The sequence below is a fragment of the Urocampus carinirostris genome, chromosome 19 (genome assembly GCF_059441175.1).
Source record: "Urocampus carinirostris isolate Australia breed hairy pipefish chromosome 19, RoL_Ucar_1.0, whole genome shotgun sequence".
Lineage (NCBI taxonomy): Eukaryota > Metazoa > Chordata > Actinopteri > Syngnathiformes > Syngnathidae > Urocampus > Urocampus carinirostris.
In genome coordinates, this window is record NC_142367.1 from 11,316,077 (window position 1) to 11,339,389 (window position 23,313).

General features: G+C 40.1%; 4 protein-coding genes across 6 annotated transcripts; 1 reads left to right on the forward strand and 3 right to left on the reverse strand.

Moving 5' to 3' along the window:
* Positions 1-2,176: 2,176 nt before the first annotated feature.
* On the reverse strand, positions 2,177-6,676 carry LOC148347308 (uncharacterized). 2 transcript variants are annotated; one of them, XM_088323336.1, is made up of 2 exons: positions 6,013-6,676; positions 2,177-3,745 (listed from the first exon to the last, which is right to left on the reverse strand). In XM_088323336.1, exons 1-2 carry the CDS (start codon positions 6,137-6,139, stop codon positions 2,391-2,393), a joined length of 1,482 nt encoding a protein of 493 aa, XP_088179462.1. In that variant the 5' UTR covers positions 6,140-6,676; the 3' UTR covers positions 2,177-2,390. The 2 variants fall into 2 exon arrangements, with proteins under 2 accessions (XP_088179462.1, XP_088179463.1); XM_088323337.1 differs by having other exon boundaries at positions 5,964-6,153.
* Positions 6,677-7,568: 892 nt separating this feature from the next.
* On the reverse strand, positions 7,569-11,990 carry LOC148347309 (uncharacterized). 2 transcript variants are annotated; one of them, XM_088323350.1, is made up of 3 exons: positions 11,427-11,990; positions 11,007-11,222; positions 7,569-8,504 (listed from the first exon to the last, which is right to left on the reverse strand). In XM_088323350.1, exons 1-3 carry the CDS (start codon positions 11,551-11,553, stop codon positions 8,452-8,454), a joined length of 396 nt encoding a protein of 131 aa, XP_088179476.1. In that variant the 5' UTR covers positions 11,554-11,990; the 3' UTR covers positions 7,569-8,451. The 2 variants fall into 2 exon arrangements, with proteins under 2 accessions (XP_088179476.1, XP_088179475.1); XM_088323349.1 differs by lacking the exon at positions 7,569-8,504 and having other exon boundaries at positions 10,031-11,222; positions 11,427-11,987.
* A 1,666-nt stretch (positions 11,991-13,656) lies between these two features.
* Positions 13,657-17,376, reverse strand: LOC148347310 (uncharacterized). The gene is made up of 2 exons (XM_088323348.1): positions 16,930-17,376; positions 13,657-15,265 (listed from the first exon to the last, which is right to left on the reverse strand). Exons 1-2 carry the CDS (start codon positions 17,054-17,056, stop codon positions 14,217-14,219), a joined length of 1,176 nt encoding a protein of 391 aa, XP_088179474.1. The 5' UTR covers positions 17,057-17,376; the 3' UTR covers positions 13,657-14,216.
* A 1,591-nt stretch (positions 17,377-18,967) lies between these two features.
* LOC148347311 (uncharacterized) lies at positions 18,968-23,274 on the forward strand. The gene is made up of 2 exons (XM_088323353.1): positions 18,968-19,210; positions 21,757-23,274. Exons 1-2 carry the CDS (start codon positions 19,096-19,098, stop codon positions 22,554-22,556), a joined length of 915 nt encoding a protein of 304 aa, XP_088179479.1. The 5' UTR covers positions 18,968-19,095; the 3' UTR covers positions 22,557-23,274.
* The last annotated feature ends 39 nt before the right edge of the window (positions 23,275-23,313 follow it).

Sequence of the window (23,313 nt, forward strand, 5' to 3'; positions counted from 1 at the left end):
CTATCACGAAACGGCAAATCAATCAAGTCAAACGAGTTCGCCGCGGAAGCCTCCATCTCGGTATGGGTTTTTTTCCGTTGCAAACGAAGCGAGCAGTTTGATGATTCTGTGCGCATGCTTCTGCCGCCTGGGGATTTCCCCTCATGCATCATTACGAAAAAAAATATATATATATGGTGTAAGATTATTTTGTATTTTGTACGGGCATGGAGCCGTGGAAGTTGACAGGTATGAAAATATAATGTAGATATTATTTTTTCAAAGTCTTTCTTCTACTGAGTTTCTGAACAAAATAAATAACACACTTGTGTCTACAATTAGAATGGCCTTTATTGTCATGGATACGTAGAGAACATTGTTTACAAACAGATTATGCGTAACACTCCGGGATTGACACGTGATAAAGACTTACAAGAGGAAAATAAGATCAAAAAGAAAGTCAGGATACATAGTCAAGTCATAGGCAAATACTTGGAAAATATACAGTACACCAGATCGGTGGGCTGGGTTACATGGTTTGCATTATCTTGTGGTATACTGTAATATATATTTTTCTACTGTAGGTTTTAAAAGAAGGAAAAAGAATCGAGAAATATATTGCTACATTTTTATTACATTATTAAGATTTTAAGTTTATTTTAATTTCACTTTTTGGCATACCCGTCATAACGTTTTGACAGGCCATTCTCAATTACTGTATGCAGTATGTACACCACTACAACACCATGTGAGCATTTGAGTCCCAGTATAACTCTATACACGTGACTAGATGATACAATATAAAACGACTACAACATGTGAAAATGTTAGAACATACTGTAGAACAAAGCTGTCATGTACAAAACTTCAATGCTCCGGCCAACTTAAAAATAAAAGACTTACGACACAATCAATGACTGTTTCTCAGTTTTGAAATCCTCTGGTGATTTCTACTAACACACTGTCATTTTTTAATTACATTTACCGTATTTTCACGACCATACGGCGCAAATACTCTCTGATTTTCTTTAAATTGTGCGCCACACCCTATTGTGCAGTGCACCTTTTCTCTCATACAAAGCGGCGGCCGTAGATCAGGTCGATGGCCTGAGGATTGGGCGCCCAGAGAGTGGGAGGTCATTTTGAAGCCTTGAGGGAGTCAAGACTTACAACATTTCAGGTGAGATCATTCAAAATTCCAACTAAATGCGACTCCCCTGCGTCTCCTGTGACTTTTAGGCGTCTCTCTTTTGATTGCTATTATATCCAGCTTGCGCAGAGGACGCGTGACGTATCACGCAATGCATTGTTAGCGGAAGTGCTCATGGATGCTAACGCCGATGCATATCTAGCAACTTAAAAGTTATTGTGCGTCCGAAAGCGGAACAGACATGTTCCCCCAAATATTCATTAAATCGTGATATCATTCACATTTCCGACTAACTGCGACATGTATAAATCCCCTGTGACTTTTATGCCTTCTGCCGTGTTTCACACACAAGTTTCCCCACAAAAAGAAGAGGACACATGACGTCACAGTCAATGCGTCCACTGTTTGCAGAATTAGCACTCATAGATGCTAACACCGTAGCGTATCTAGCAATTTGAAAGTTATTGTAATGGTCTTAGTGCTTTCGATTTATGAAACTGTTATTTTTCCACCCTGACCAGAAATTAACCGCAAATTAAAATGAAAAGAATGGATTGTTGACGCTTGGGCCGGACTGTTCGAGCTTTCGGAAAGTGACTCTGAACATGATTCTGAAAGTGAAGAACGCAAACCTTTTAATGGAAGCTTAGCAAAGCTGTTTTGGTCAAACAGAGGACAAGGATTTAGATGGTTATGTAATGGATTACCGGTAAAAAAATCTGAGTGTCAAACTGTTTTTGCACCAGCTCTTTTCTTAAAATGTTGTTTTATCCGTGTGTTTTACTCTAATCAATACTTAATACAACAAAGCTCAGTTTTGCTCCCATTGTATTTTAAATTACGCACCCTTGTATGTGTTGTTGTAAGCAGAGGGCTTTCGCGCCCTATGTATGTGTTGAATACAGATATAGAACTAGCTACAGAGACAGCGCCCTTTCACACGGTGCGCCCTATGGTCGTGAAAATATGGTAACTTGCACTAACAAACCACTAATTAATTACCTATCACAAGTTTTCGGTAAAAGCAATAACAAGTGTACACATTAACAGCATTCGGTGAGCCAAGATTCATGAGGGTAGTGAGAAATTTCTGTATTGGACAAAAATAATTAATTCAATAATGAAACTAACTGTATCCTGCATCAAAATTGCAACCCAAACACAAACAATAGCAGCAAGTCTAAATTTTTTAAAGCTCATGCAACATAAATAATTACAGGTCACAACAATCACAAAACGGCCACAAAATTCTCAGGGCAGATTACATTAATTTATTTACACCAGCACATTTGTGTTTCTTGACACCATTAGGCCGAGAGAATCTTTTGCCACAAACTGAGCAGGGGAAAGATCGTTCACCTGTGTGTGTTTTTGTGTGTCGAATCAAAGTTGTCTGCACGGAGAAACTTTGGCCACAAACCGAGCACGTAAAGGGTTTTTCGCCCGTGTGGGTTCGTGTGTGTGCTTTCAAATGTGCCTTCTGAGAGAATCTTTGGCTGCAAACTGGACAGGAAAAAGGTTTCTCACCAGTGTGGATTCGTGAGTGCTTTTGTAAGTGAGTCTTATTAGAGAACCTTTGGGGACAAACAGGGCAGCAAAAGGGTTTCTCACCTGTGTGGGTTCGTGTATGTAATTCTAAATGTACCTTTTGAGAAAATGCTTTGTCACAAATTGAGCAGGAAAAGGGTTTCATACCGGTGTGGATTTTGGAGTGTTTTTGTAAACTTCCCTTATCAGAGAACAATTGAGCACAAACGGAACAGCAAAAGGGTTTCTCACCGGTGTGGATTCTAGTGTGTGACTTCAAATGTTCCTTGCTAGCGAATGTTTTGCCACAAACCGAGCAGGGAAACGGTTTCTCACCAGTGTGGCTTCGTGTGTGTGCGTTTAAGTGTCCCTTCTGAGAGAATCTTTGACCGCAAACTGAACAAGAAAAGGGTCTCTCGCCTGTGTGGGTTCTTGTGTGCTGTTTTAAGCCTCCTTTCTGAGAGAAACTTTGGCCACAAACTGAACAGGAAAAGGGTTTTTCAAGAAGGTGGATTCGTGTGTGGACTTTAAGGCTAGCCTCACGAGAAAATCGTTGGCCACAAATAGAGCAGGAGAAAGGACTCTCGCCAGTATGAATAGTCATGTGTTCCTCTAAATTCCTCTTACGAGCCAACATTTTTCCACAGTAAGAACATTTCCATCTTTTGTTTTCATTGCAATATGTCGCATCATCAACTGACTCGTCATAATCCTCATCATCGTGAGGCGTGTGCGGTGACATGCTGTCATTATCCGATAATGGAGCCAAGAGGCCGTCGACTTGTGATTCTGTGCAGTGGTCTCCATCGTCTTCGGTTATGAATTGACAAATGTTGCTGCCGGTTATCTCACATTGATCTTCATCCGTCAAAACGACAACAGTGAATGGCAACTCGCATATATCCTCCTCCTCTTTGATGAAGGGAGGATCTTCATTCTCCTCGTCCATGAATGGATGATCCGGCTCCTCCTCTTTGGTCATGTAAGAAGTCTCCTGCTCCATGACCCGTTGGTATTGGGAGATCTCTTCTATCTCTTCTTCCTCTTTAATGAGAAGGCACGTTGGCATCTCATTTTCAGGAGGAACATCTTCACAGGAACAAAATAATAAAACACGAAGGGTTATTGATTATTAGAACTACAGTTACAAACGTGTCAACTCATACGTTTTACCCATATTCTAAAGGTTTTTTTTTATCATTTCAAATTGTGCACGCCATTTAAAAATGTCTTTATAATTATTTTTTGAATCCATCTCATCTTCCCCATTTCAGATCAAATCTAGATTGTCTTGGTCATTGGCGGCAGAAGGAGGGCTCTCAGGATTAGGAATGTCTGGAGATGATTGTCACACAAACAATCACCATGATAATATGAGCTTAATATTACATTTACTGTACACCTAAACAAAGTAGAACAATTTAATGGACAAGAAATAATCAAGAGAACATTATCAACTTAACATTCGGTTCCTTTTTTAAAACAACTGCAACAATGTAGGATTTCAGCCTGTTAGGTTAAAACCTTTTAGGTTTATTCTTGTCTAATCCCCAGTAAACTAAAACCGCCTTCAGCGACTGCAATGACTTCTGTATTGGGGTTTTCCACAGTGCATTTTGTCTCCAAACGCCTGGATATAATCTCCCACTTAGCTTTGAGGTAGTGGACTGTTACTATCATGTCTGGGGTTGTATTTAAGCTTGACCACATGTCTGTGGTGAGTGAGAAGAAATCTGCTTTGCTAAACTCCTTGAGAAAGTAATCCTTAACTTTGTCCTACAAGTTCAGGATTGCTGTCTGCGAGATGTATGCTTTGCCTGGTGGGTCGTACAGTTTATAAAACTTGTACAGCGTGTCCCTGAACACTGGTTTCTCAACCATATTGAACATGCAGCATTTCAGTAGCAGTGTACTGTGTAATACTATCTGTTAGCGTATGCCATTTTGCACTACCTTGTTTGTATGTTGTGATTTGTGTGTAAACTTCACATATATCTTATTGACATGCTGAAACTCCTGGATTGTTTGCCCTTATTCCTTTGACCATTAGCTTGGCGAATGGTACCGGGTGCCTGGACTCCAAATGCTGCTTGAGATTGGTTGTGTTTGCTACTTTCACAGGTACCTTCTTGAGGCAAAGTTTACAGACCTCTTCTTTGGTATTTAGGGGCTTACGGCTGTCGCTCAGTGTAAACCCAAAATCTGTCCAAAATACTGAAGTGGTTTTGAAACTAAAAGTTGACCTGCCATGATGACCACACACCGAGTGCCGGTGTTCACTGCTTCTGCTTGTGCGTCACTGCATGTTGATGTCTATTCATTGCAGTCAAGGGTGGTCACAAAGGGGTGAAAAGAATAAAGACCTGAATCGCGAAAGTGAAAAATATTCTCAAATATAAAAAAATATTTGGGATTATACAAATACATCATATTCACGACAGCCCGGAAACAATGTCACAGTAGATTGCTAATATTGTCGCGGTAAACTAGAAAATGTTATCCTCGATCAAGAATTTACTGGAGAAAGAACTAAGAAAGATGCTGAAGGACTGGTTTGTGATATTTGATAAATAAAACTTGTTTCCATAAATGGGCAGCATGGCGGCACAGTGGTTGGCGCGTGTGCGGCACAGTACTGAAATCATGAGATCGAACCTCCTGTGCTTGCGTGGGTTTCCTTCCACATTCCAAAAACATGCATGTTAGGTTAATTGGCCAGTTTGAAATGTCCCTAGGTGTGAATGAGCAAGCGAATTGTCTGTTCCAGTGTGCCATGCGTCTGGCTGGCAACCAGTTCAGGGTGTCCCCTTGCCACTGCCCGAAGATGGCTGGGATGGGCTCCGGCAACCCATGCGACCATACTGAGGATAAGCGGTGCAGATAATGGGTGGATGTGTGATGCCAATTTTGTTTGTAATGATGCAATGTTAAAAAAAAGATTAAAATTAAGATACTTTAAAGCACTGGTTCTCAACTAGTCTGACTTGAGGACCCACCATTCCACCCTAATGACAAGCTGAGGATAAGCGGTGCACATAATGGATGGATGTTTCCAAAAAGTATCTTTTACTTTGCATAGTCTTCCTTGCTGTGAGTAAATAGGTAACACGTTGTGTTTTAAAGGTTTAATAACACAAGGGATTGCTATCATTAGTAAGGGGAGGAATTCGGTGAGGTTGACAGGTATGCAATTATATTAACAAATGCGCGCTGGTGGGATCAAATTTAATTTTCCGAAGCAACTAATTCCAATACGTTTTTAATTAACTAAAACACTTCAGAAAAAGGGAAAGGAAAAAATAACTACCAGAAATTGTTTCAGCATCTGTTCAAACGAACACAATACGTGATCCAACCTTTTCTGAGAGGAATATGTATCGGCTGCATCCTGGATTTAGTGGAAAGTTGACGATGTTGTCCAACGTTGTAGTCCTCTGCTCCACTAAGTTCTCCCTCGTACTCAGTGGTGATTCTTGCAGACATTGCAACTCTCTGTGTTAACACTTAATGACAGCTGAGCCAAGTTTGGTAAAAAAAAATAATAATAATTTTTAAAAAAATCGACGATCAGTGTCACTTTGTTAGCGACAAGCAAACTAAGCTAAACTAGGCCGATAAGCTTCTCCGTGTACTAAGACGACTTTGCACACACAAAATAAATCGAAAAGTTATATTATTCTCATTTTAAGCTATATTTAAAGTTTTGCGTCAAAGTTTGAGCACGAAAAATTAAAAGATCGAAGAATCAGGTCGGTACACTATCCTTTCCGACTGCATTGGTAGTAGGCGCATGCGCAGATTCGATCAATTCACACTGCGACATTATCTACTAATTTACGACGTATGTCAACGTAGACATAAAAAGATGATTTGAAATGATTGTGCCACGGGGAATTTGTGTTGAAAATAAAATTACTTTTTGGTTCTGCTGTGTCAAAATAAAATAATTTGTGTTTAATTACTGCCCTGGATAGACGCGCTTTGATTTCACGACACTCAAATTTACGACACATGTCCGTATTTACGTCTTCTAAAATTTTAAAGGAAACGTGCGTAATAGTAAGGGACTCCCAGTGGTACACAACTTTCATTCAGTATTAAAAAGAAAACGTTGAGTTGAATATCAGGCAAAAATAAATTAACTATCATCCATCTATCCATCAGTAGGGTCACAGGGGTGCTGGAGCCCATCCCATCTGTCCTCGGGCTGTGGGCAGGGGACACCCTAAACCGGTTGCCAGTCAGTCGCAGGGCACTCAGGGACAAACAACTCACTCGCTCATTCACATTCAGGGACAATTATGGCCAATTAACGTGAAATGCATGTTTTGGGAATGTGGGAGAAAACCGAAATGCCTGGAGAAAACCCACACAAGCAAAGGGAGAACATTCAAACCCTGCACTGGAAGGCTGGTAGCTGGACTTGAACCCATGACCTCGGAACTGTGCCTCGGACGTGCAGACCACTTAACTGCCATGCCACCCCGATAACTATCATATTAATTTTAATTTGTATTTTAAAAAATCATAGGTAGAGACATTTGTATTTCTTTTACACAGTGAAATCCACATGTAGAGGTTGCTGACATGTTTGTCTGGTGTCTTGCGAACGAAAACCAGTGCCACTGAGCACAGCGTAGCAGCATTTGACAACATTGCCTATAGGTACAGTCGCCCCCGGAATACAAAATGAATCATTTCTGAGGTGGGGATCGCAAAGTGTAACTGCTGTGTAGCAGGTGCAGGAAACCCATTTTAATTTTCGCTGTCACTTGGTTAGCGCAGATAAAAACATTGCAAATATATATATATATATATATATATATATATATATATATATATATACATATATATATACATAGTGTTTACTACTGTTTGATATTAATTTATATTATTGAAGGGGGCGGCAGTAGATCAGGAGGTAGAGCGCTCGTCTTGGGATCAAGGGATCCCAGTTCGAGTCCCGGCTCGTCAGTGTTACATGTCGAAGTGTCCTTGGGTACGACCCCGAACCCCTAATACCCCCAATAAGCAGGTTAGCGCCTACATGGCTGCAAGGCCGCTATTGGGAAATGTAGAGCACACTGTAAAGCACTTCGGGAAGTCATTGACTTGAAAAGCGCTATAGAAATGCAGATCATTTCATTTCAAGACAATTATGAATATATGTGTTAAGAAAAAAATGAAATTTGATCAACAGTAGTTTGGTATGAAGTCATCTGAGCTGAAGTGCCTTAGTGGCGCGTGCGCCCATACCTGACCTCACTTGAGCTGGTTGAGTGGAGTAGCTGGTAGATGCAAAGGGGTGAGGAGATGGCAGCTTGAAACATTTCCTTGTTTTAATCACCTTTAGTTATTTGTAACAGTTTGTTATGACAATGCAACTTAGCAAGGGGAACAAACTGTGTGCCCATTTTACAATTCTTGATTACACGCTTTCTTTCCATGGTATTCATGTTTTTGCTTCTCCCTTTAGCATCACTACAAGCCTTAGAACCCATACCAAATAAATCCAAGAAGGAAAAGGACAATATCGAAGACCCACACCAGATTCTGAAGTTAACAGAGACAGAAAGGCATTGTGCGAGATACTTCAGCCAATAGCATATCAGTATTTTCTACGATACATTTTGTAAGAGCCAACCAAGAGAATACAGGCATCATCATTCGCATGAACACCACATAGTTTAAATTTTATACACTTTTGGAGACTTAAAATATTTTGTTGGTTTTTCCATGTTTCCTGGCTGGGGCGACAAAGCTGTGGCTTTCAGCCTTCTTGGTATCCATTGTCGTCAAGCGGCCAAGTTCGGTGAGGCCTTTCCCCCCCTCTGAGCACATTTGTAAGCTGCAAGAAAAATATAAGGTAATTTGGAGCTTTGCTTTTCCTTTTAAAGGTCTGGGAAGTCCCGGTCAAAAGGTGCAGTCCTAGTCACCAGTGAGTTCCTGCATTCCAAAATAAAGTTCTCTAACTGGTTGATTATAGTTATTATAATACTTATGATTGTTAATAGGCAAAATTTCACTTTTGCACGCGGTGGCATGAATATAACACACGGATCATTAATCTTTTGATTACATATGAACACTTTGGGGTTTCAAACCTTTATTATACCACTAGAGTCTGGTCACTTCCTGTGCACAGCCATTTGTAGTTGGTGGAGTCTCGGTGTATGGTCTCTACATTTATTATATGAAGAGTTGCGATTGGCTGGCAACCAGTTCAGGGTGTCCCCTGCCCACTCCCCGAAGAGAGCTGGGATGGGCTCCAGCACCCCCGCGACCCTACTGAGGATAAGCGGTGCAGATAATGGATGGATGGATGGAGTCGCTAAATCTGACACTACAAAGGTTCAGGGACAATGTATAATGCAATTCATTGCGCTATAAATTTCAAGCACTCTCCAGTTTCGGAGAAGTATTTGTCCTTGTTTGTTCCATTTCACTGATCACATAAAATATATATGACAATCAATGCATGTATTGTTGTTCCCGATTGCATGTTTTCACCTTGCAAAAATTGAAAATGATTAATTAGACATCTCAGTAATCATGATATCACCAAAACACTGAGAACTGAAGATTCATTTACGACGCCCTCTTGAGGCCAGCGAACTTTCATGTGTAGGGGAAGAGCAGACACCCTCCTGCGCTGGTAGAAGGGCCTTGGCGGCTGCCCACAGTCCCTGGCTGATGGTTGCTAAGCTATTTAAGCATGACCAGGTTCTAAAAGTAGTTGCACAGAGCAGAGTGCGGGCAATCAGCAAGAGCAAACAGCATCAAGCCACGAGCAAGGCAGAGCTTTTTTTTATCAAGGCTGGACACAAAAGACAGCAAAAGGACTCCACACTTATAAACCTCAGCCAAGAAGCTCTGCTTTTTGATTGCAATTCCCCTATTAAAGCCATAATAAACTTTTTTTTGAAATGCAGCACCTATTCACTTACAGCAAGACAATCTTTGTAGAATAAGAAGGTCATTCGATCAGCTACTATTGCTGCCAAGAAAGCCACTAGGTGGCCCTGGCTCAAAAATGCAGATCCGTGGGCTGCTACTGGGACACACGCAAAGGCATGATCGACCCCGGCTGGTTCACCTGGGCAAGAGAGTCTGATGTTGCAAGACCCGAAATGCTCAATGAATCCAGGCTATGTATGCAACTTTAAAATATCTGTATCACTATCTTACTTGCTGACGCCATCTTCTGGCTGAAATCAGCATTGCAACTCCTTTCGTTGCACGTGCAATTATGTATAATTCTGAGACGTGGTTGAATTAACTTTTCTTTTTTATCTGTCAGACTGTATTTGGAACAGTACTTTTCTTACTGTAAATATTTTCATCCTGAAATAAATTAAAAACCACGACCACGCGCATGAGACCACTCTTAAATTTATTCTCCCTCGACAATGCAAGGATAATTTCAACCGGAAAATGGCGTCAGCAAGTAAGATTATGAACTTGTACACGCTACCTTTAATATGCATACCATTTGCACCCAGGAAATGTTTCTGCTCAATTCTAACACACCGTCATTATCTCATATGAGCTGAATCTTATTTTTCGCCAGTGTGGGTTTTTATGTGATTATTTAGAGAGAATTTAAATGAAAAGCTTTTGTCACAAACTGAGCAAGAAAATGGTTTCTCACCGGTGTGGGTTACCATGTGATTTTTTAAGTTGGTTTTGGTGGAGAACTGTTGGCCACACACTAAGCAAGAAAACGGTTTCTCGCCAGTGTGGATTCTCATGTGTGGTTGCAAGGCTCCCTTCTGAGAGAATCTTTTTCCGCAAACTAAGCAAGAAAAGGGTTTCTCACCCGTGTGGGTTCTTGCGTGTGGTTTTAAATCTCCCTTCTGAGAAAATCTCATGCCACAAACTGAACAGGAAAAAGGTTTTGCACCAGTGTGGGTTTGTGTGTGTCTTTGTAAGTTTCCCTTCCGAGAAAACCTTTTGCTACAAACTGAGCAGGAAAAGGGTTTGTCATCCACGTGTGTTCTTGTGTGTAAATTCAAGCTGGACTTCCATGAGAAACCTTTGCCACAAACGGAGCAGGCAAAAGGTCTCTCACCAGCATGAATTGCCATGTGTTGTTTTAAATTTTGCTTACAAGCCAATGTTTTCCCACATTGAGAACATTTCCAGCTATTGCTGTCAATGTGAAATGTCTCGTCACCAATCGACTCATCATAATTATCATTGTGAGGCGTGGATGGGGACATGCTGTCAGTATCCGATAGTGGAGCAAGGAAGTCGTTTTCTAGCGATTCTTTACAATGGCCCCCATCACCTTCTGTTAAGTGTTGACAAGTGTCTCTGCTGGGAAGTTCTGTACCTCTGTCCAACTCACTTTTATCCATCAAAATGACACCAATTGATGGTAACTTGCATATATCCTCCTCTTTTATGATGGGATACTCTTCTCTTTCCTCTTTCGTGCAAGGATGCTCTGGCTCCTCTATTTTAATGTGAGAAGACTCCTGCTCTGTTCCCAGTTTTAAGTGGGCACTCTCTTCATCTTCCTCTTCCTCTTTAATGTGAGGGCACTCTTCCTCAAGAGAAAAATCTTTATGTGACAAAAGAAGACAATAACGCAGTTACTTTTTTTTTTAGAAATACCATTGCTTTAATTACATGTGCCTTCATAGAAGACAAACTTTCCCAAGAAACTTATATCGATTGTGTTTCTTTAATGACATAAAACACATAAAATTAAAAAAAAAGCAACAAGTGCCAACAATTGTTTCAGCGTCTGTTTAAATAAACTTACTTGCTCTGCCAAGCACAATTTGTGGCTGAATCCTGCAAACTGGGGACAGTTGCCGACGTTGTAGATCGTTGTCCTCTTTTGCTTCATTCGGTTCTTCTATGTACTTGGTGGTTCTTCTTGAAGACATTTTATTACGTCACTCAACGCTTTCACTGGATTTCTGTAGAGGAATGTGACTACCCTTGGCACTTTGTTAGCAGCTAAAAAGCTAAGCTAGGCTAAGCTAGACTAGGCCGAAAAGCTTCGACGTCTCACAAGACAAGCCAGGACGGGAAGCATAAAATAACATGTTATTATATTTTAGTCCCTTTAATTATATTTGAAATCTTTCGATCACAACGTCCACAAATGTAAAACAATCAGAGAATAAGGTAGGTACACGGGTAAACAAACCGGCCAATGCGTCCGTAGTAAGCGGCTAAGCGCATGCGTACGTTCGATCAGTTCGATACCGCGACATTATTTACTAATTTACGACATATGTCAACAAATTTAATAACGTCAAAAACAAGCAAATATACAGTCGTATGCAAAAGTTTGGCCACCCCAGATCATTTTCAAGATTTTCCTTTAGAAATCATTGGTTGTTTGGATCAGCAATTTCAGTTAAATATATCAAATGGCAGACAAACACAGTGACATCTGAGAAGTAAAATAAAGTTCATAGGATTTACAGAAAATGTGCAACAATAGCTTTAAAAAAATAGGCAGGTACAGGCACCCCAACAGAAAAATGACATCAATATTTAGTAGATCCTCCTTTTGCAGAAATAACAGCCTCTAAACGCTTCCTATAGCTTCCAATGAGGGTCTTGATTCTGGTTGAAGTTATTTTTGAACATTCTTCTTTACAAAACATCTTCGCTTCAGTCAGATTTGATGGTTTCAGAGCATGGACAGCCCGCTTTAAATCACACCAAAGATTTTCAATAATATTCAGGTCTGGGGACTGAGATAGCCATTCCAAAACATTGCAATTGTTCCTCTGCGTGAATGCTATAGTAGAATTTGAGCAGTGTTTGGGGTTGTTGTCTTGTTGAAGTATCCAGGCCTGACGCAACTTCAGCTTTGTCACTGATTCTAGAACATTCTTTGCAAGAATCTGCTAATACTGACTGGAATTAATGAGACCTTTAACTTTTATCGAGATTGCCAGTACCTGCACTGGCCACACAGCCCCACAGCATGATGGAACCACCACCAAATTTGACTGTGGGTAGCAAGTGTTTGTCTTGGAATGCTGTGTTCTTCTTCCACCATGCATAACGCTCCTTGCTATGTCCAAATAACTCAATTTTAGTTTCATCAGTCCAAAGCACCTTATTCCAAAATGAAGCTGGCTTGTCCAAATGTGCTTTAGCATACCTCAAGCGACTCCTCTGTGGCATGTGCGCAGAAGAGGCTCTTGCCGCAATACTCTCCCATACAGCATCTCCTTGTGCAAAGGGGGCTGAATAGTTGAACGATCATGTTGTAGGTCTTCCGAGCTGGTCTGTGAGTTGAGTTTGACTGTTTTCACCATCCTTCGCCTCTGCTTGTCTGCGATTTTTCTTGGCCTGACCCTCCAGGCCTTAACTAGAACTGTGCCTGTGTACTTCCATTTACTCACTATGTGGAAATTGACAGCTGAAATCTCTGAGGTAGCTTTTTGTATCCTTCCCCTAAAACATGATATTGAACAATCTTTGTTTTCAGGTCATTTGACAATTGTTCTGAGGCTCCCGTGTTGCCATCTTCAGGGAAGATGCAAAGAGGAGAACAACTTGCAACTGGCCGCCTTAACTACCCTTTTTCATGATTGGCTTCACATGTGTATGTAGGTCAGGGGTCAATGAGCTTACCAAACAAATTTTATGTTACAATAATTAGTGCTAAAGGACTTCAAATCAATAATATAACAAGGGTTCCCAGATTTATGCACCTGCCTACTTTTGTTTAAGTAATTATTGCACACTTTCTGTAAATCCTATGAACTTCATTTCACTCAGATATCACTGTGTTTGTCTGCTATATGATATATTTAACTGTAATTGCTGATCCGAACAACCAATGATTTATAAAGGAAAATCTTGAAAATGATCAGGGGTGCCCAAACCTTTGCATACGACTGTATACATACCTTTTCCCAATTAAGGCTTTTAGCATATTGCATTACCCACTTACAATTTTAATATTTTTGTAAAACAATTTTCAGTTTGAGAACCATCAAAAAAGAAAAACACAAAACATATTCAATAGTGGCAAATCTGTATTGTTTCACGATAATGGAAAAAAATCAAGTAAGACACAGCAAGATTTTTAGTCTTGTTCCATTGGGCGGAAAAGCAATCAGAATTTGAATTTAATTAATCATTACATTTCACTTTTTCGTATGAGTCCTGCAGTGTAGACATCACCTTAACACTAAGCACCCCTACAAATACTTGATGAGTGGATACTAAAACATTAAATTACTACAATACAAAATCAAACTACAAAATACAGCTTGGCAAAAGACAGCCACCCATAGCAATTTTATCCCTCAGAAAATTTGCAACACAAACGCAAATTCCATTTCATTTTGTAGAGCATTTAAAATCAGAATCTTAGTTTGCATTGATCTCAGATAAGGATGGAAAATTCTCAAGGGACGGATTATATTCATTTGTTTACATCTGCACATTTGAGATTCTTGACATCTTTTGACTGAATACAAATGTTTTACCACGAACTGAGCAAGAAACGGTCTTCCTACCAGTGTGGCTAATTGTGGGTTTTACATTTTTCTTTTCAGAGATTATATGACACAAACTAATCAGAAATGGCGCCTTTACCAACATGGGTTTTTATGTGAGTTTTTAAGTCTCTCTTCTGAGAAAAACTCTGACCGCAAACTGAGCAGGTAAAAGGTTTCTCACCAGTGTGGTTTCTTGTGTGTGATTTCAGGTCCCTGTTGCTTGAGAACTTTTTGCCACAAAATGAGCAAGAAAAGGGCTTCTCCCCAGTGTGGGTTTTTGTGTGTCTTTTTAAATACGTCTGTCTAGAGAAACTTTTACCACAAAGAGAGCAGGAAAATGGCTTCTCATCAGTATGGATTTTTGTGTGTGTTTTTAAATTTCCCTTCCGGGAGAATGTATGACCGCAAACTGAGCAGGAAAAAGGTTTTTCACCAGTGTGGGTTCTGGTATGTCTTTCTAAATCTGTTTTCACAAAGAATCTACAACTGCAAACTGAACAGGAAAAGGGCCTCTCATCAGTGTGGATTTTTTCATGCGTTTTTAAATTTTCCTTTCGAGAGAATCTCTTACCGCAGACTGAGCAGGAAAAGGGTTTTTCTCCAGTGTGGGTTCTTGAGTGTCTCTGTAAATCTGTTTTCTGAAAGAATCTATGACCGCAAACCGAACAGGAAAAGGGCTTCTCTTCAGTGTGGGTTCTTGTGTGTGTCACTAGATTTCCTTTCCAAGAAAAACTGCGGCCACAATCGGAGCAGGAAAAGGGCTTCTCATCAGGGTCGGTTTTAGTGTGTCTTTCTAAATCTGTCTGATGAGAAAATCTATGACCGCAATTTTCTCCATCACCTTGTGTTAGGTGTTGACAAGAGTTGCTGCTGGGTAGTTCCTCGCCTCTGTTCATCTCACTTTTAAATTCACCAATTAAAAGGACACCAATCAATGGCAACTTGCAGACATCCTCATTTTCTATAAAAGCAGGCTTTTCTCTTTCCTCTTTAATTGAAGGATGCTCTGGCTCTTCCTTTTTAATGTAAATAAACTCCTGCTCTGCTTCTTCTTTAAAGTGGGGGATCTCTTCCTCCTCCTCTTCCTTTTTAATTTGGAGACGCTCTTCTTCAGGAGAAACATCTTCACAAGACAAAAGAAGACAGTAAGACACACCATTATGAATTTCTGGAACTACTAATGTATATATTGAGAAAATAAATATGCTCAGATATAAAAAGACCAGGGTTCGTACGCCTTTTTCATGGCCAGATTCAAGCACTTTTAAAGGATTTTCAAAGCAAACTTTATAATTTTCCTGTACCATTAAAAGAAATCTGTTGTGAATCATGTATTTTGCAGATATATACATATATCAGTGATTTACATATGGATTTTTTTAATCTTGTGTGTGCGATATCAAGACATTATATTAACATCTCGAGTAAATCGCGACTACATTTGTGGATCTGAACAATATGTGTGTACATAATTCTGAGACAAATTTCTTCCCATATAGGTGATGGGTAAAAATTATGGTAATGTATAGTTTACATTTTCGGTTGTAGGAAGTTCTTCCAATTACAAATTATATATTTATTTATATACCACAGCCATATCCCCCTAGTGGGAGGTGGCTAGAGTCATTTCTGACTCTTTTTGGGAGATTGATTCAGAGGAGGGGATTCCCAGCCCCCTCGCTCAACCCAACTGAGGTGTTGGGAGTCATTAGGTGACCAAACCCCCCAATTCCAACCCCAAATGCTGAACACCAAGCAGGGAGGCAATGGGTACCAATGTTTAAGTCTTAGGTATGACTCGGCCGAGGCTTGAACCAGCGACCTCCCAGTCTCGGAGCGGGCGTCCTATCATCTAGGCTACCGAGCTGGTTCCAATTACAATTTACCACTCGGAAATGCTACCTTCATTTTTTTTTTTGCATACCCCATAATAAAATGTTCATAATTGATACGTGATCTTTGCACTAATACACGTTTCACAGTGCCTTGTTTAGGTGTAGCAAGCACCTGTCCTCTTGGGCTAGACCCATAGGGAGGAATGAGTGACGTTTCATGAGACTGGCATAAAAACAAATAAAAGCTGCCGTTGATCACAAGGGAAGAAATGCGATGGAAAAGCAAAGCCACCAGAGAGCCGTGTCAGCGTAATTTTTAAGCAGACTTGTTGAGAAACATGGTGACAACTATAAGCATTGACAGGCACGTTGCCCAAAATTCCGTCACTTTTCGAACTTAGAATACAACATTAAAATCCAAGCATTTTCGAGGATTTCAAGCAAGTCAAGTCAAGTCATTTTTATTTGTATAGCCCTTAATCACACTGTAAGACATATTTTTTCCAAGAAACTTACTCCATTTATGCATCAATTATCAGCACCGCTTATCCTCAGTAGGGTCGCGGGGGTGCTGGAGCCCATCCCAGCTATCTTCGGGCAGTGGGCAGGGGACACCCTGAACCGGTTGCAAGCCAGTTGGAGGGCACACAAAGACAAAACACTTGCGCGCTCATTCACTCCTAGGGACAATTTGGACCGGCCAATTAACCTTACATGCATGTTTTTGGAATCTGGGAGGAAACCGGTGTGCCCGGAGGAAACCCACGCAAGCACAGGGAGAACATGCAAACTACACACAGGAGGTTCGATCTCATGACCTCATAACTGTGCCGCACATGCATTAACCACTGCTCTGCCGTGCTGGAACTTATTACAATTGTGTTTATTTCATAAACTAAAACACAACATCTGTTCCAGGGTATGTTCGGATAAAATAAAAAAGCGAGACAACCTGGACTGTAGACCACATTTGCTGGCTGCAATCTGCAAATGGAGTCAGGTAGTCGCCGTTGTAGATCGGTGTCCTCTTTAGCGCCACAAAATTCTTCGTCGTACTCAATGGTGATATTTGAAGTCATCACAACACTTTATGCTCACATTTGATGATAGCTGGAGAATTTTCGTCAAAAAAATGACAACCTGTGTCACTTTGTTAGCGGCCTGCAGGCTAAACTAGGCTAAGCTAAACTAGGCCGAGAAGCTTCACCGTGTACGGAAGACACACGAAGCATACATCAGCGAGTTATAGTTAAGTCATGTGAAACTTTAATTGACCCCTTGCGTTGAGGTGTAAGCACAAATGCTACAAATGTAAAACAAACAGAAAATCGAGTCGGTCCACTATGCGTTCCGCCAGAGACATCGGTAGAACGCATGCGCCATTTGATCAACGCACACCGCGACAGTATTTACTCTTTTACGACATATGTCAACTAAATAAAATTTCGAATATGGTGCGACTGTACAGTTAGGGCGACATGTTCAAAACAACTCTGAAATTGTTTAATTGATGTTGAAAATGTCAGGAAAAAATGTTAAAACGTCATATCGTCACGTCATATTGTCAAATATAAAAAAATTGTGAATATGCTTGATGGCTGTGTTTTGCTGCTGTTGGTGTCGGTGGATTTGTTCAGACCGAGGACAATCGACTTTGGCCTGGACGGATCTATTGACACTAACAAAGATGTTATATAATGAAATTGTGAATATGTTTGATTTTCGAGAAGGTTTGTTCAAACCTCACTTTGTGTTTGCTGTTAAAAACGTAATATTGGAATATAATATTGTGAATGTGCTTAATTGCTGTTGAGATTGTCATGATTGTTTTCTGTTTTTAGTGTCAATAAATTTGTTCAAACCAAAAAAAAAAAAAAACTTCTGTCTATTCACCATTCATTGTAATCTTGCGGTATTTTTTTATTTTGACATGTTTCTATAATGTGAAAAAAAATACAGCGTAGATTATTACATCAATATAGGATTCAAATATATGTGCAGGTATTGTAGCCAATTACACCAGCCATTCTAGTTTGTAATTAATTTCCCCTACAATAAAAAAAGAGAATCCACCATAAAAACACCACCCAGAAACACTCAATACAAGAGCAATAAAATGTGAGTTTCCCCAAAATAAAAACAACTTAAGCAAGATATTGAAACCTCTTTATCATTCTATATATTTCTAAAACTATTTTAAACTTATTATCAACAAGAAAGCGATAAAACCACCAATCACCATAATAAAACCGCATAAAACCCCAAATAGTAGCCAAGTACTGTGAACAGCGTTCAAAAAAGATACCTAATACTGTTTGGCGTTGCGGTATTAAGACGCCATTGGCCGTTTTTGTCCTGGTGATCTTCATTTTGTCAGCTTTTTTTTTTTTTTTTTGGTTAGAACAAATTTATCGTCACTAATAAGAGAAAACAATCATGACAATCTCAACAGCAATTAAGCACATTCACAATATTATATTTCAATATGACTACGTCAACAAATTACATCTAATTATTAGTTTATTTTACTTTGCGTGTCTAGACACACTTATTTTCCTGTCGTATTTACGAGTTGTACTAACTATTCATTGCCTTTGTAGCGTATTATGATTTGACCGATAATGGATAATTGATAAAGAATATAGAACAATAAACCTTACAACCCCCCCCCCCCTGCCTAAAATAAGTCACTATACATAAAAAGTTTTAATATACATATTTAACTTAGGCATTTGTTACTTTGGTATAAAGTAATTATAAAAATGTATCATTTCTGTTAGTTGACATATTTTTGTGTTAAAGACCACGCAAGGTTCAACAAGTCATTCATTCCCCCCAAGGGAAAAAAAACAATTCCGGAATTAAGACGCGTGGAAGGGCGATTGCATTTACCAGATTCTCTCAGAATTTGAAACCAACGAATTGCTATTTCGATTCGTGACGTTATTTATCCCTTATCCGGACAAAAAATAATTTCTGCAGATCCTAAAGTTGTTTCAGTGCGCGTGGAAACGTCTCAAACTAGCTTACTTTAGCTAGCTAGCTGCTGACAACGAGACACAAAATCGCTCATCTGAGATGAATTAGGAATATAAAATGTTCTGGTCGGAGTGGGAAAATGTCTACAAGAATCATCAAAAAGTCCGAAGAGGAACTTTGTGATGCTAAAAAGCTATTTCTACGGCTGGGCGACGAAGGCAGGCCGGTGCTAAGGATATTTCCTCTCGGAGCAGGTTAGTTCAAGTCAAATTTATTTATATAGCCCTTAATCACAAAAATGTCTCAAAGGACTGCACAGGATTACAATGACACAATTTTTTTTTGGTTTGGTTTGAACAAATTTATTGACACTAATAACAAAAAAAAAACAATCATGACAATCACAACAGCAATCAAGCACATTCACAATATTATGTTCCAATATGATGTTATTACTAGCAAACACATAGTGAGGATTTGAACAACCCTTCTCGAAAATCCTATTAGCAATCAAGCATATTCACAATTTCATTATATGACATCTTTTTTAGTGTCAATAGATCTGTCCAGGCCAAAGTTGATTGGCCTGAACAAATCCCCCGACACCAACAACAGAAAACAATTATGACCAACACAACAGCAATCAAGCATATTCACAATATTATATTCCAATATGACGATTTTAACAGCAAACACAATGTGGTTTGAACAACCCTTCTCGAAAATCTCAATAGCAATCAAGCATATTCACAATTTCATTATATAACATCTTTGTTAGTGTCGATAGATCCGTCCAGGCCAAAGTTGATTGTCCTTGGTCTGAATAAATCCACCGACACCAACAGCAGCAAAAACAAAAACGACAATCATCAATTAAACAATTTCAGAGTTATTTTCTTCTAACAGTAGTTAACCAGCGTGTAAAAAGGCAATACTATTGTGCAAGGGCGTAGCTCTGCCATCCCACCCTCCCAAGCAGCATTCTTACAGTCCTCTGTGTGGGTCTTCTCCCTTCTGTGTGGGTCCTCTCAGGCCGTTGCTGCCGGGACTCCCACAGTGTAGCTCCCGTTGCTGCCGGGACTCCCACAGTGGGTCCTCTCAGGCCGTTGCTGCCGGGACTCCCACAGTGTAGCTTGCTGCCGGGACTCCCACAGTGTAGTTCCGGTTCCCCCCTCTGGGTGTGTGCAGACGAGTCTTCTTTATTGCTGCGTCCTAGCCCCGCCGCTCGCAGATTGTATGGTATCCGCAGCCATTTGTAGCACAGCCACGGGGGGGGATCTGCCTGCACCTCCATACCAACAGGTTTCTGGAGGTCCAGATGGCGTCCTTGATGGCTGCGAGAGTGAGCCAGTCCCTGGCAAAGTCGTTCTGAGACCTCATCGACCGACTCACCCCGTAAAGCACGTACTGTGCATCAGGAACCTCCCCTGTTGGCAAGTCCGGGAACTTTCCTAGTTGGTCGGCCATTGTCCACAAGACCTCGGCAGCGCTGCACTCACAAAAAAGGTGCCTCACCGATTCCTGGGCGCCACAGCCAGGACGAGGGCACGTCGAAGTCGCCGACATACCTCGGTGGTGCATTACGGCTCTGACTGGGAGAACTTCATGAGCCACCATCCATGACAAGTCTCTTAGTCTGTTTGGGAGGGCAGGATGATTCACGTTGCTCCAAACCGTTGTAGGTTCGCCAAACGCAAGCCCCCGCACAGGGCTTACTGTTGCTCGCTCTTGCACAATAGCAATAAGGGCCCTGTGGTTTTGTAAAGTGTGACATTCTTGATTTTCCAAATCAAACTTCTTTAAAAAATCCCTAATAAAGAGATGTGTTGGTGGCAAGTTAAATGAAACTGGAATCAAACGATTGTTTGGTACAAGCTTTAGCTTCCGCAAATATGAGCCCATCCAAAACCGGGTCATTGCTTGACTTTTCGGGTTGTTGGGTGGGCCCACAGCGTTTTGGAAGTGGAGAGAGACATATTTGCTTCCCAGGAAAAGCTGGGGGTCAGGCACTCCTTTTCCCCCTTTTTCAACATAAAGTTACATTTAAGATACAATTTTAGGTTTGTTTACACTATGTATTGAATATAACCCCGCGTGTAGTTACGTGCGTGTATCAAAGTGTTCGTGTCAGTAAACGTATGATTGCCTCATTGTTTTTATATCATTTTTCCGCATTTTCTTTCTCTCTCAACGATATTTGTTCCCACCAATAGCGGTTCATCACATAGAAAAAAAAACAAATAAGACAAAATGTTGATCAAAAGTAAAAAAGGCGAAAGGTAAGACTTAATGCCAATTATCCAAACTTGTACACAGTAAGTAGACCATTGGATGGTTCTGAAAATAGCTCACCAGTTAAGGGTCATGCGAGGAAATGTGATTACTCACTGGCATGAAGTTTTAGTGGCTGACTTAGCCCATGCTATTCATAATTCTAATAATTACTACCTGGTGATTACACAGTAATCAAACAATAACAACATAGGGTATTTTAGAAAATAGGAAGCCCTTTGTGTCAATAAGTAACAATAATGTGAAACAATAAACTCTGGCTTGAAAAATGCTGGTGACCCTGATCTAAAAAGAGCATGTATTGCGAAAAAAAAAAGTATTTAAGGGCCTTTTATTTTCTTACAATAGTAATGAGAGTAGCCATCAGGATTATGCAAAACAAAATTGGGAACCAGCAACCACAATACAAGTAATTCTTTCTTAGTTTTAATGATCTTTTTTCATTTAATTTGAAAATGTTTGCAGTGTGAATAGCCATTTGTGAAGATGTGTGGTTTAACTTTTTCAGACATGAGTGAAGAACATTTTCCAGTCATTAAAAAGGAAGATCCCCAATATAAGGAAGAAGAGGAGCAGCAGTTCATTCGTGTTAAAAAAGAGGTAGAGGATCAGGATATCTGCAAGTTGCCATCAGGTGATAAGAACCATTCTGAAGGAACACCACCAGACTGCCTCTTTGCTCCACTATCGGATAGCGATGAAATGTCATCACACGCTCCTCATCCTGCTGCTAAAAATGATGAAGAATCTGAAAGTCGTGAGAAAAAGGACACTACAAAAAATATTTTTCCCTGCTCAGTTTGTGGTCAACGATTCACTCGTAAGGCCAACCTTGAAAGACACATGCGAACTCACACCGGTGAGAGACCTTTTGCCTGCTCTATCTGTAGTCAAACATTCTCTCAGAGGACTCACTTAAACACGCACCAAAAAACCCACTCTGGCGAGAAACCTTACAGATGCTCATATTGTGGCAAAAATTTCACTCTAAAAGGAGATTTAAAAAGACACACAAGAACCCATACTGGCGAAAAACCCTTTTCTTGCTTGTTTTGTGGCCGAAGGTTCTGTTTTAGCCAAAGTCTTAAATTGCACACAATGACCCACACTGGTAAGAAACCTTTTTCCTGCTCGATTTGCGGACAGATATTTGCTCAGAAGAGTCACTTAAAAACACATGTAATGACCCACACTGGGGAGAAACCTTTTGCCTGCTCAGTTTGCAGCCAACAATTCGCACAGAAGGCACACTTCAAAACACATCAAAGAACGCACACGGTGGAGAAACAATTTTCATGTTTAATGTGAACATTAACAAATATTGGAAGAAGCTCGAAATGAAAATGAATTGTTTTTATTTTGTCTGGTTAGCTTTATATTGGTGGGTGGCCATAATTGTGACTTTGTTAAATGATAGAATGTGGAAAAACTTGCAATAAGATTGCATTCAGTGTGCATGTTGTGTTAAGATTGATGTAAAAGTGTATGTCTATATTTAAATGCGACCTGCTTATGCATTGCCATTGAATAAACGAACATTTAAGTGACAACGTAATAATTCCCCACCAGAGGTATCTGAAAAGAGGTGTGACATGTGCAAAAAAAAGTGAGCGATATACCGTAAAATTCGGACTGTAAGCTGCAATTTCCCCAAGCTTTTAACCCTGCGGCTTATGCAATGATGCGGCTAATTAATGCATTTTATTTGAGACACGTGCAATAAGATGCAAGCTTATTGTAACTTTGGGCTTTGCGCATAAATAAAACTAGCATGGACAGACCATCATGGAATAAGTGTCACTTGAAAGGTGAGCGCTAACTACCATATTCAGACTAATTTTACAAGTTTGTTTATTTATAAACGTAAATAATGTGGCAAAACAAACAGATTACAAGAAGCAATGTCCAACTCATCAGAAATGTTTCAGGCGGATTCCTATTTATCTGTTGGCATTACCATGTGTTTTGGAGTAAATATTTTAGACTGTTAGATTCTATGGATTGCCCTTGATATGACAAAGCCAATTTCGCAGACATTCAAAAAAAGTGAATTCGGCTAGAGGAC

Coding starts and splice junctions, on each gene's coding strand:
- LOC148347311 (XM_088323353.1), top strand. CDS start 19,096: ATGTCTACAAGAATCATCAAAAAGTCCGAAGAGGAACTTTGTGATGCT. Junction 19,211..21,756: donor GATATTTCCTCTCGGAGCAG/GTTAGTTCAAGT, acceptor TAACTTTTTCAG/ACATGAGTGAAGAACATTTT.
- LOC148347309 (XM_088323349.1), bottom strand. CDS start 11,553: ATGTCTTCAAGAAGAACCACCAAGTACATAGAAGAACCGAATGAAGCA. Junction 11,223..11,426: donor AATTGTGCTTGGCAGAGCAA/GTAAGTTTATTT, acceptor TGTCACATAAAG/ATTTTTCTCTTGAGGAAGAG.
- LOC148347310 (XM_088323348.1), bottom strand. CDS start 17,056: ATGACTTCAAATATCACCATTGAGTACGACGAAGAATTTTGTGGCGCT. Junction 15,266..16,929: donor AAATGTGGTCTACAGTCCAG/GTTGTCTCGCTT, acceptor TGTCTTGTGAAG/ATGTTTCTCCTGAAGAAGAG.
- LOC148347308 (XM_088323336.1), bottom strand. CDS start 6,139: ATGTCTGCAAGAATCACCACTGAGTACGAGGGAGAACTTAGTGGAGCA. Junction 3,746..6,012: donor ACATATTCCTCTCAGAAAAG/GTTGGATCACGT, acceptor GTTCCTGTGAAG/ATGTTCCTCCTGAAAATGAG.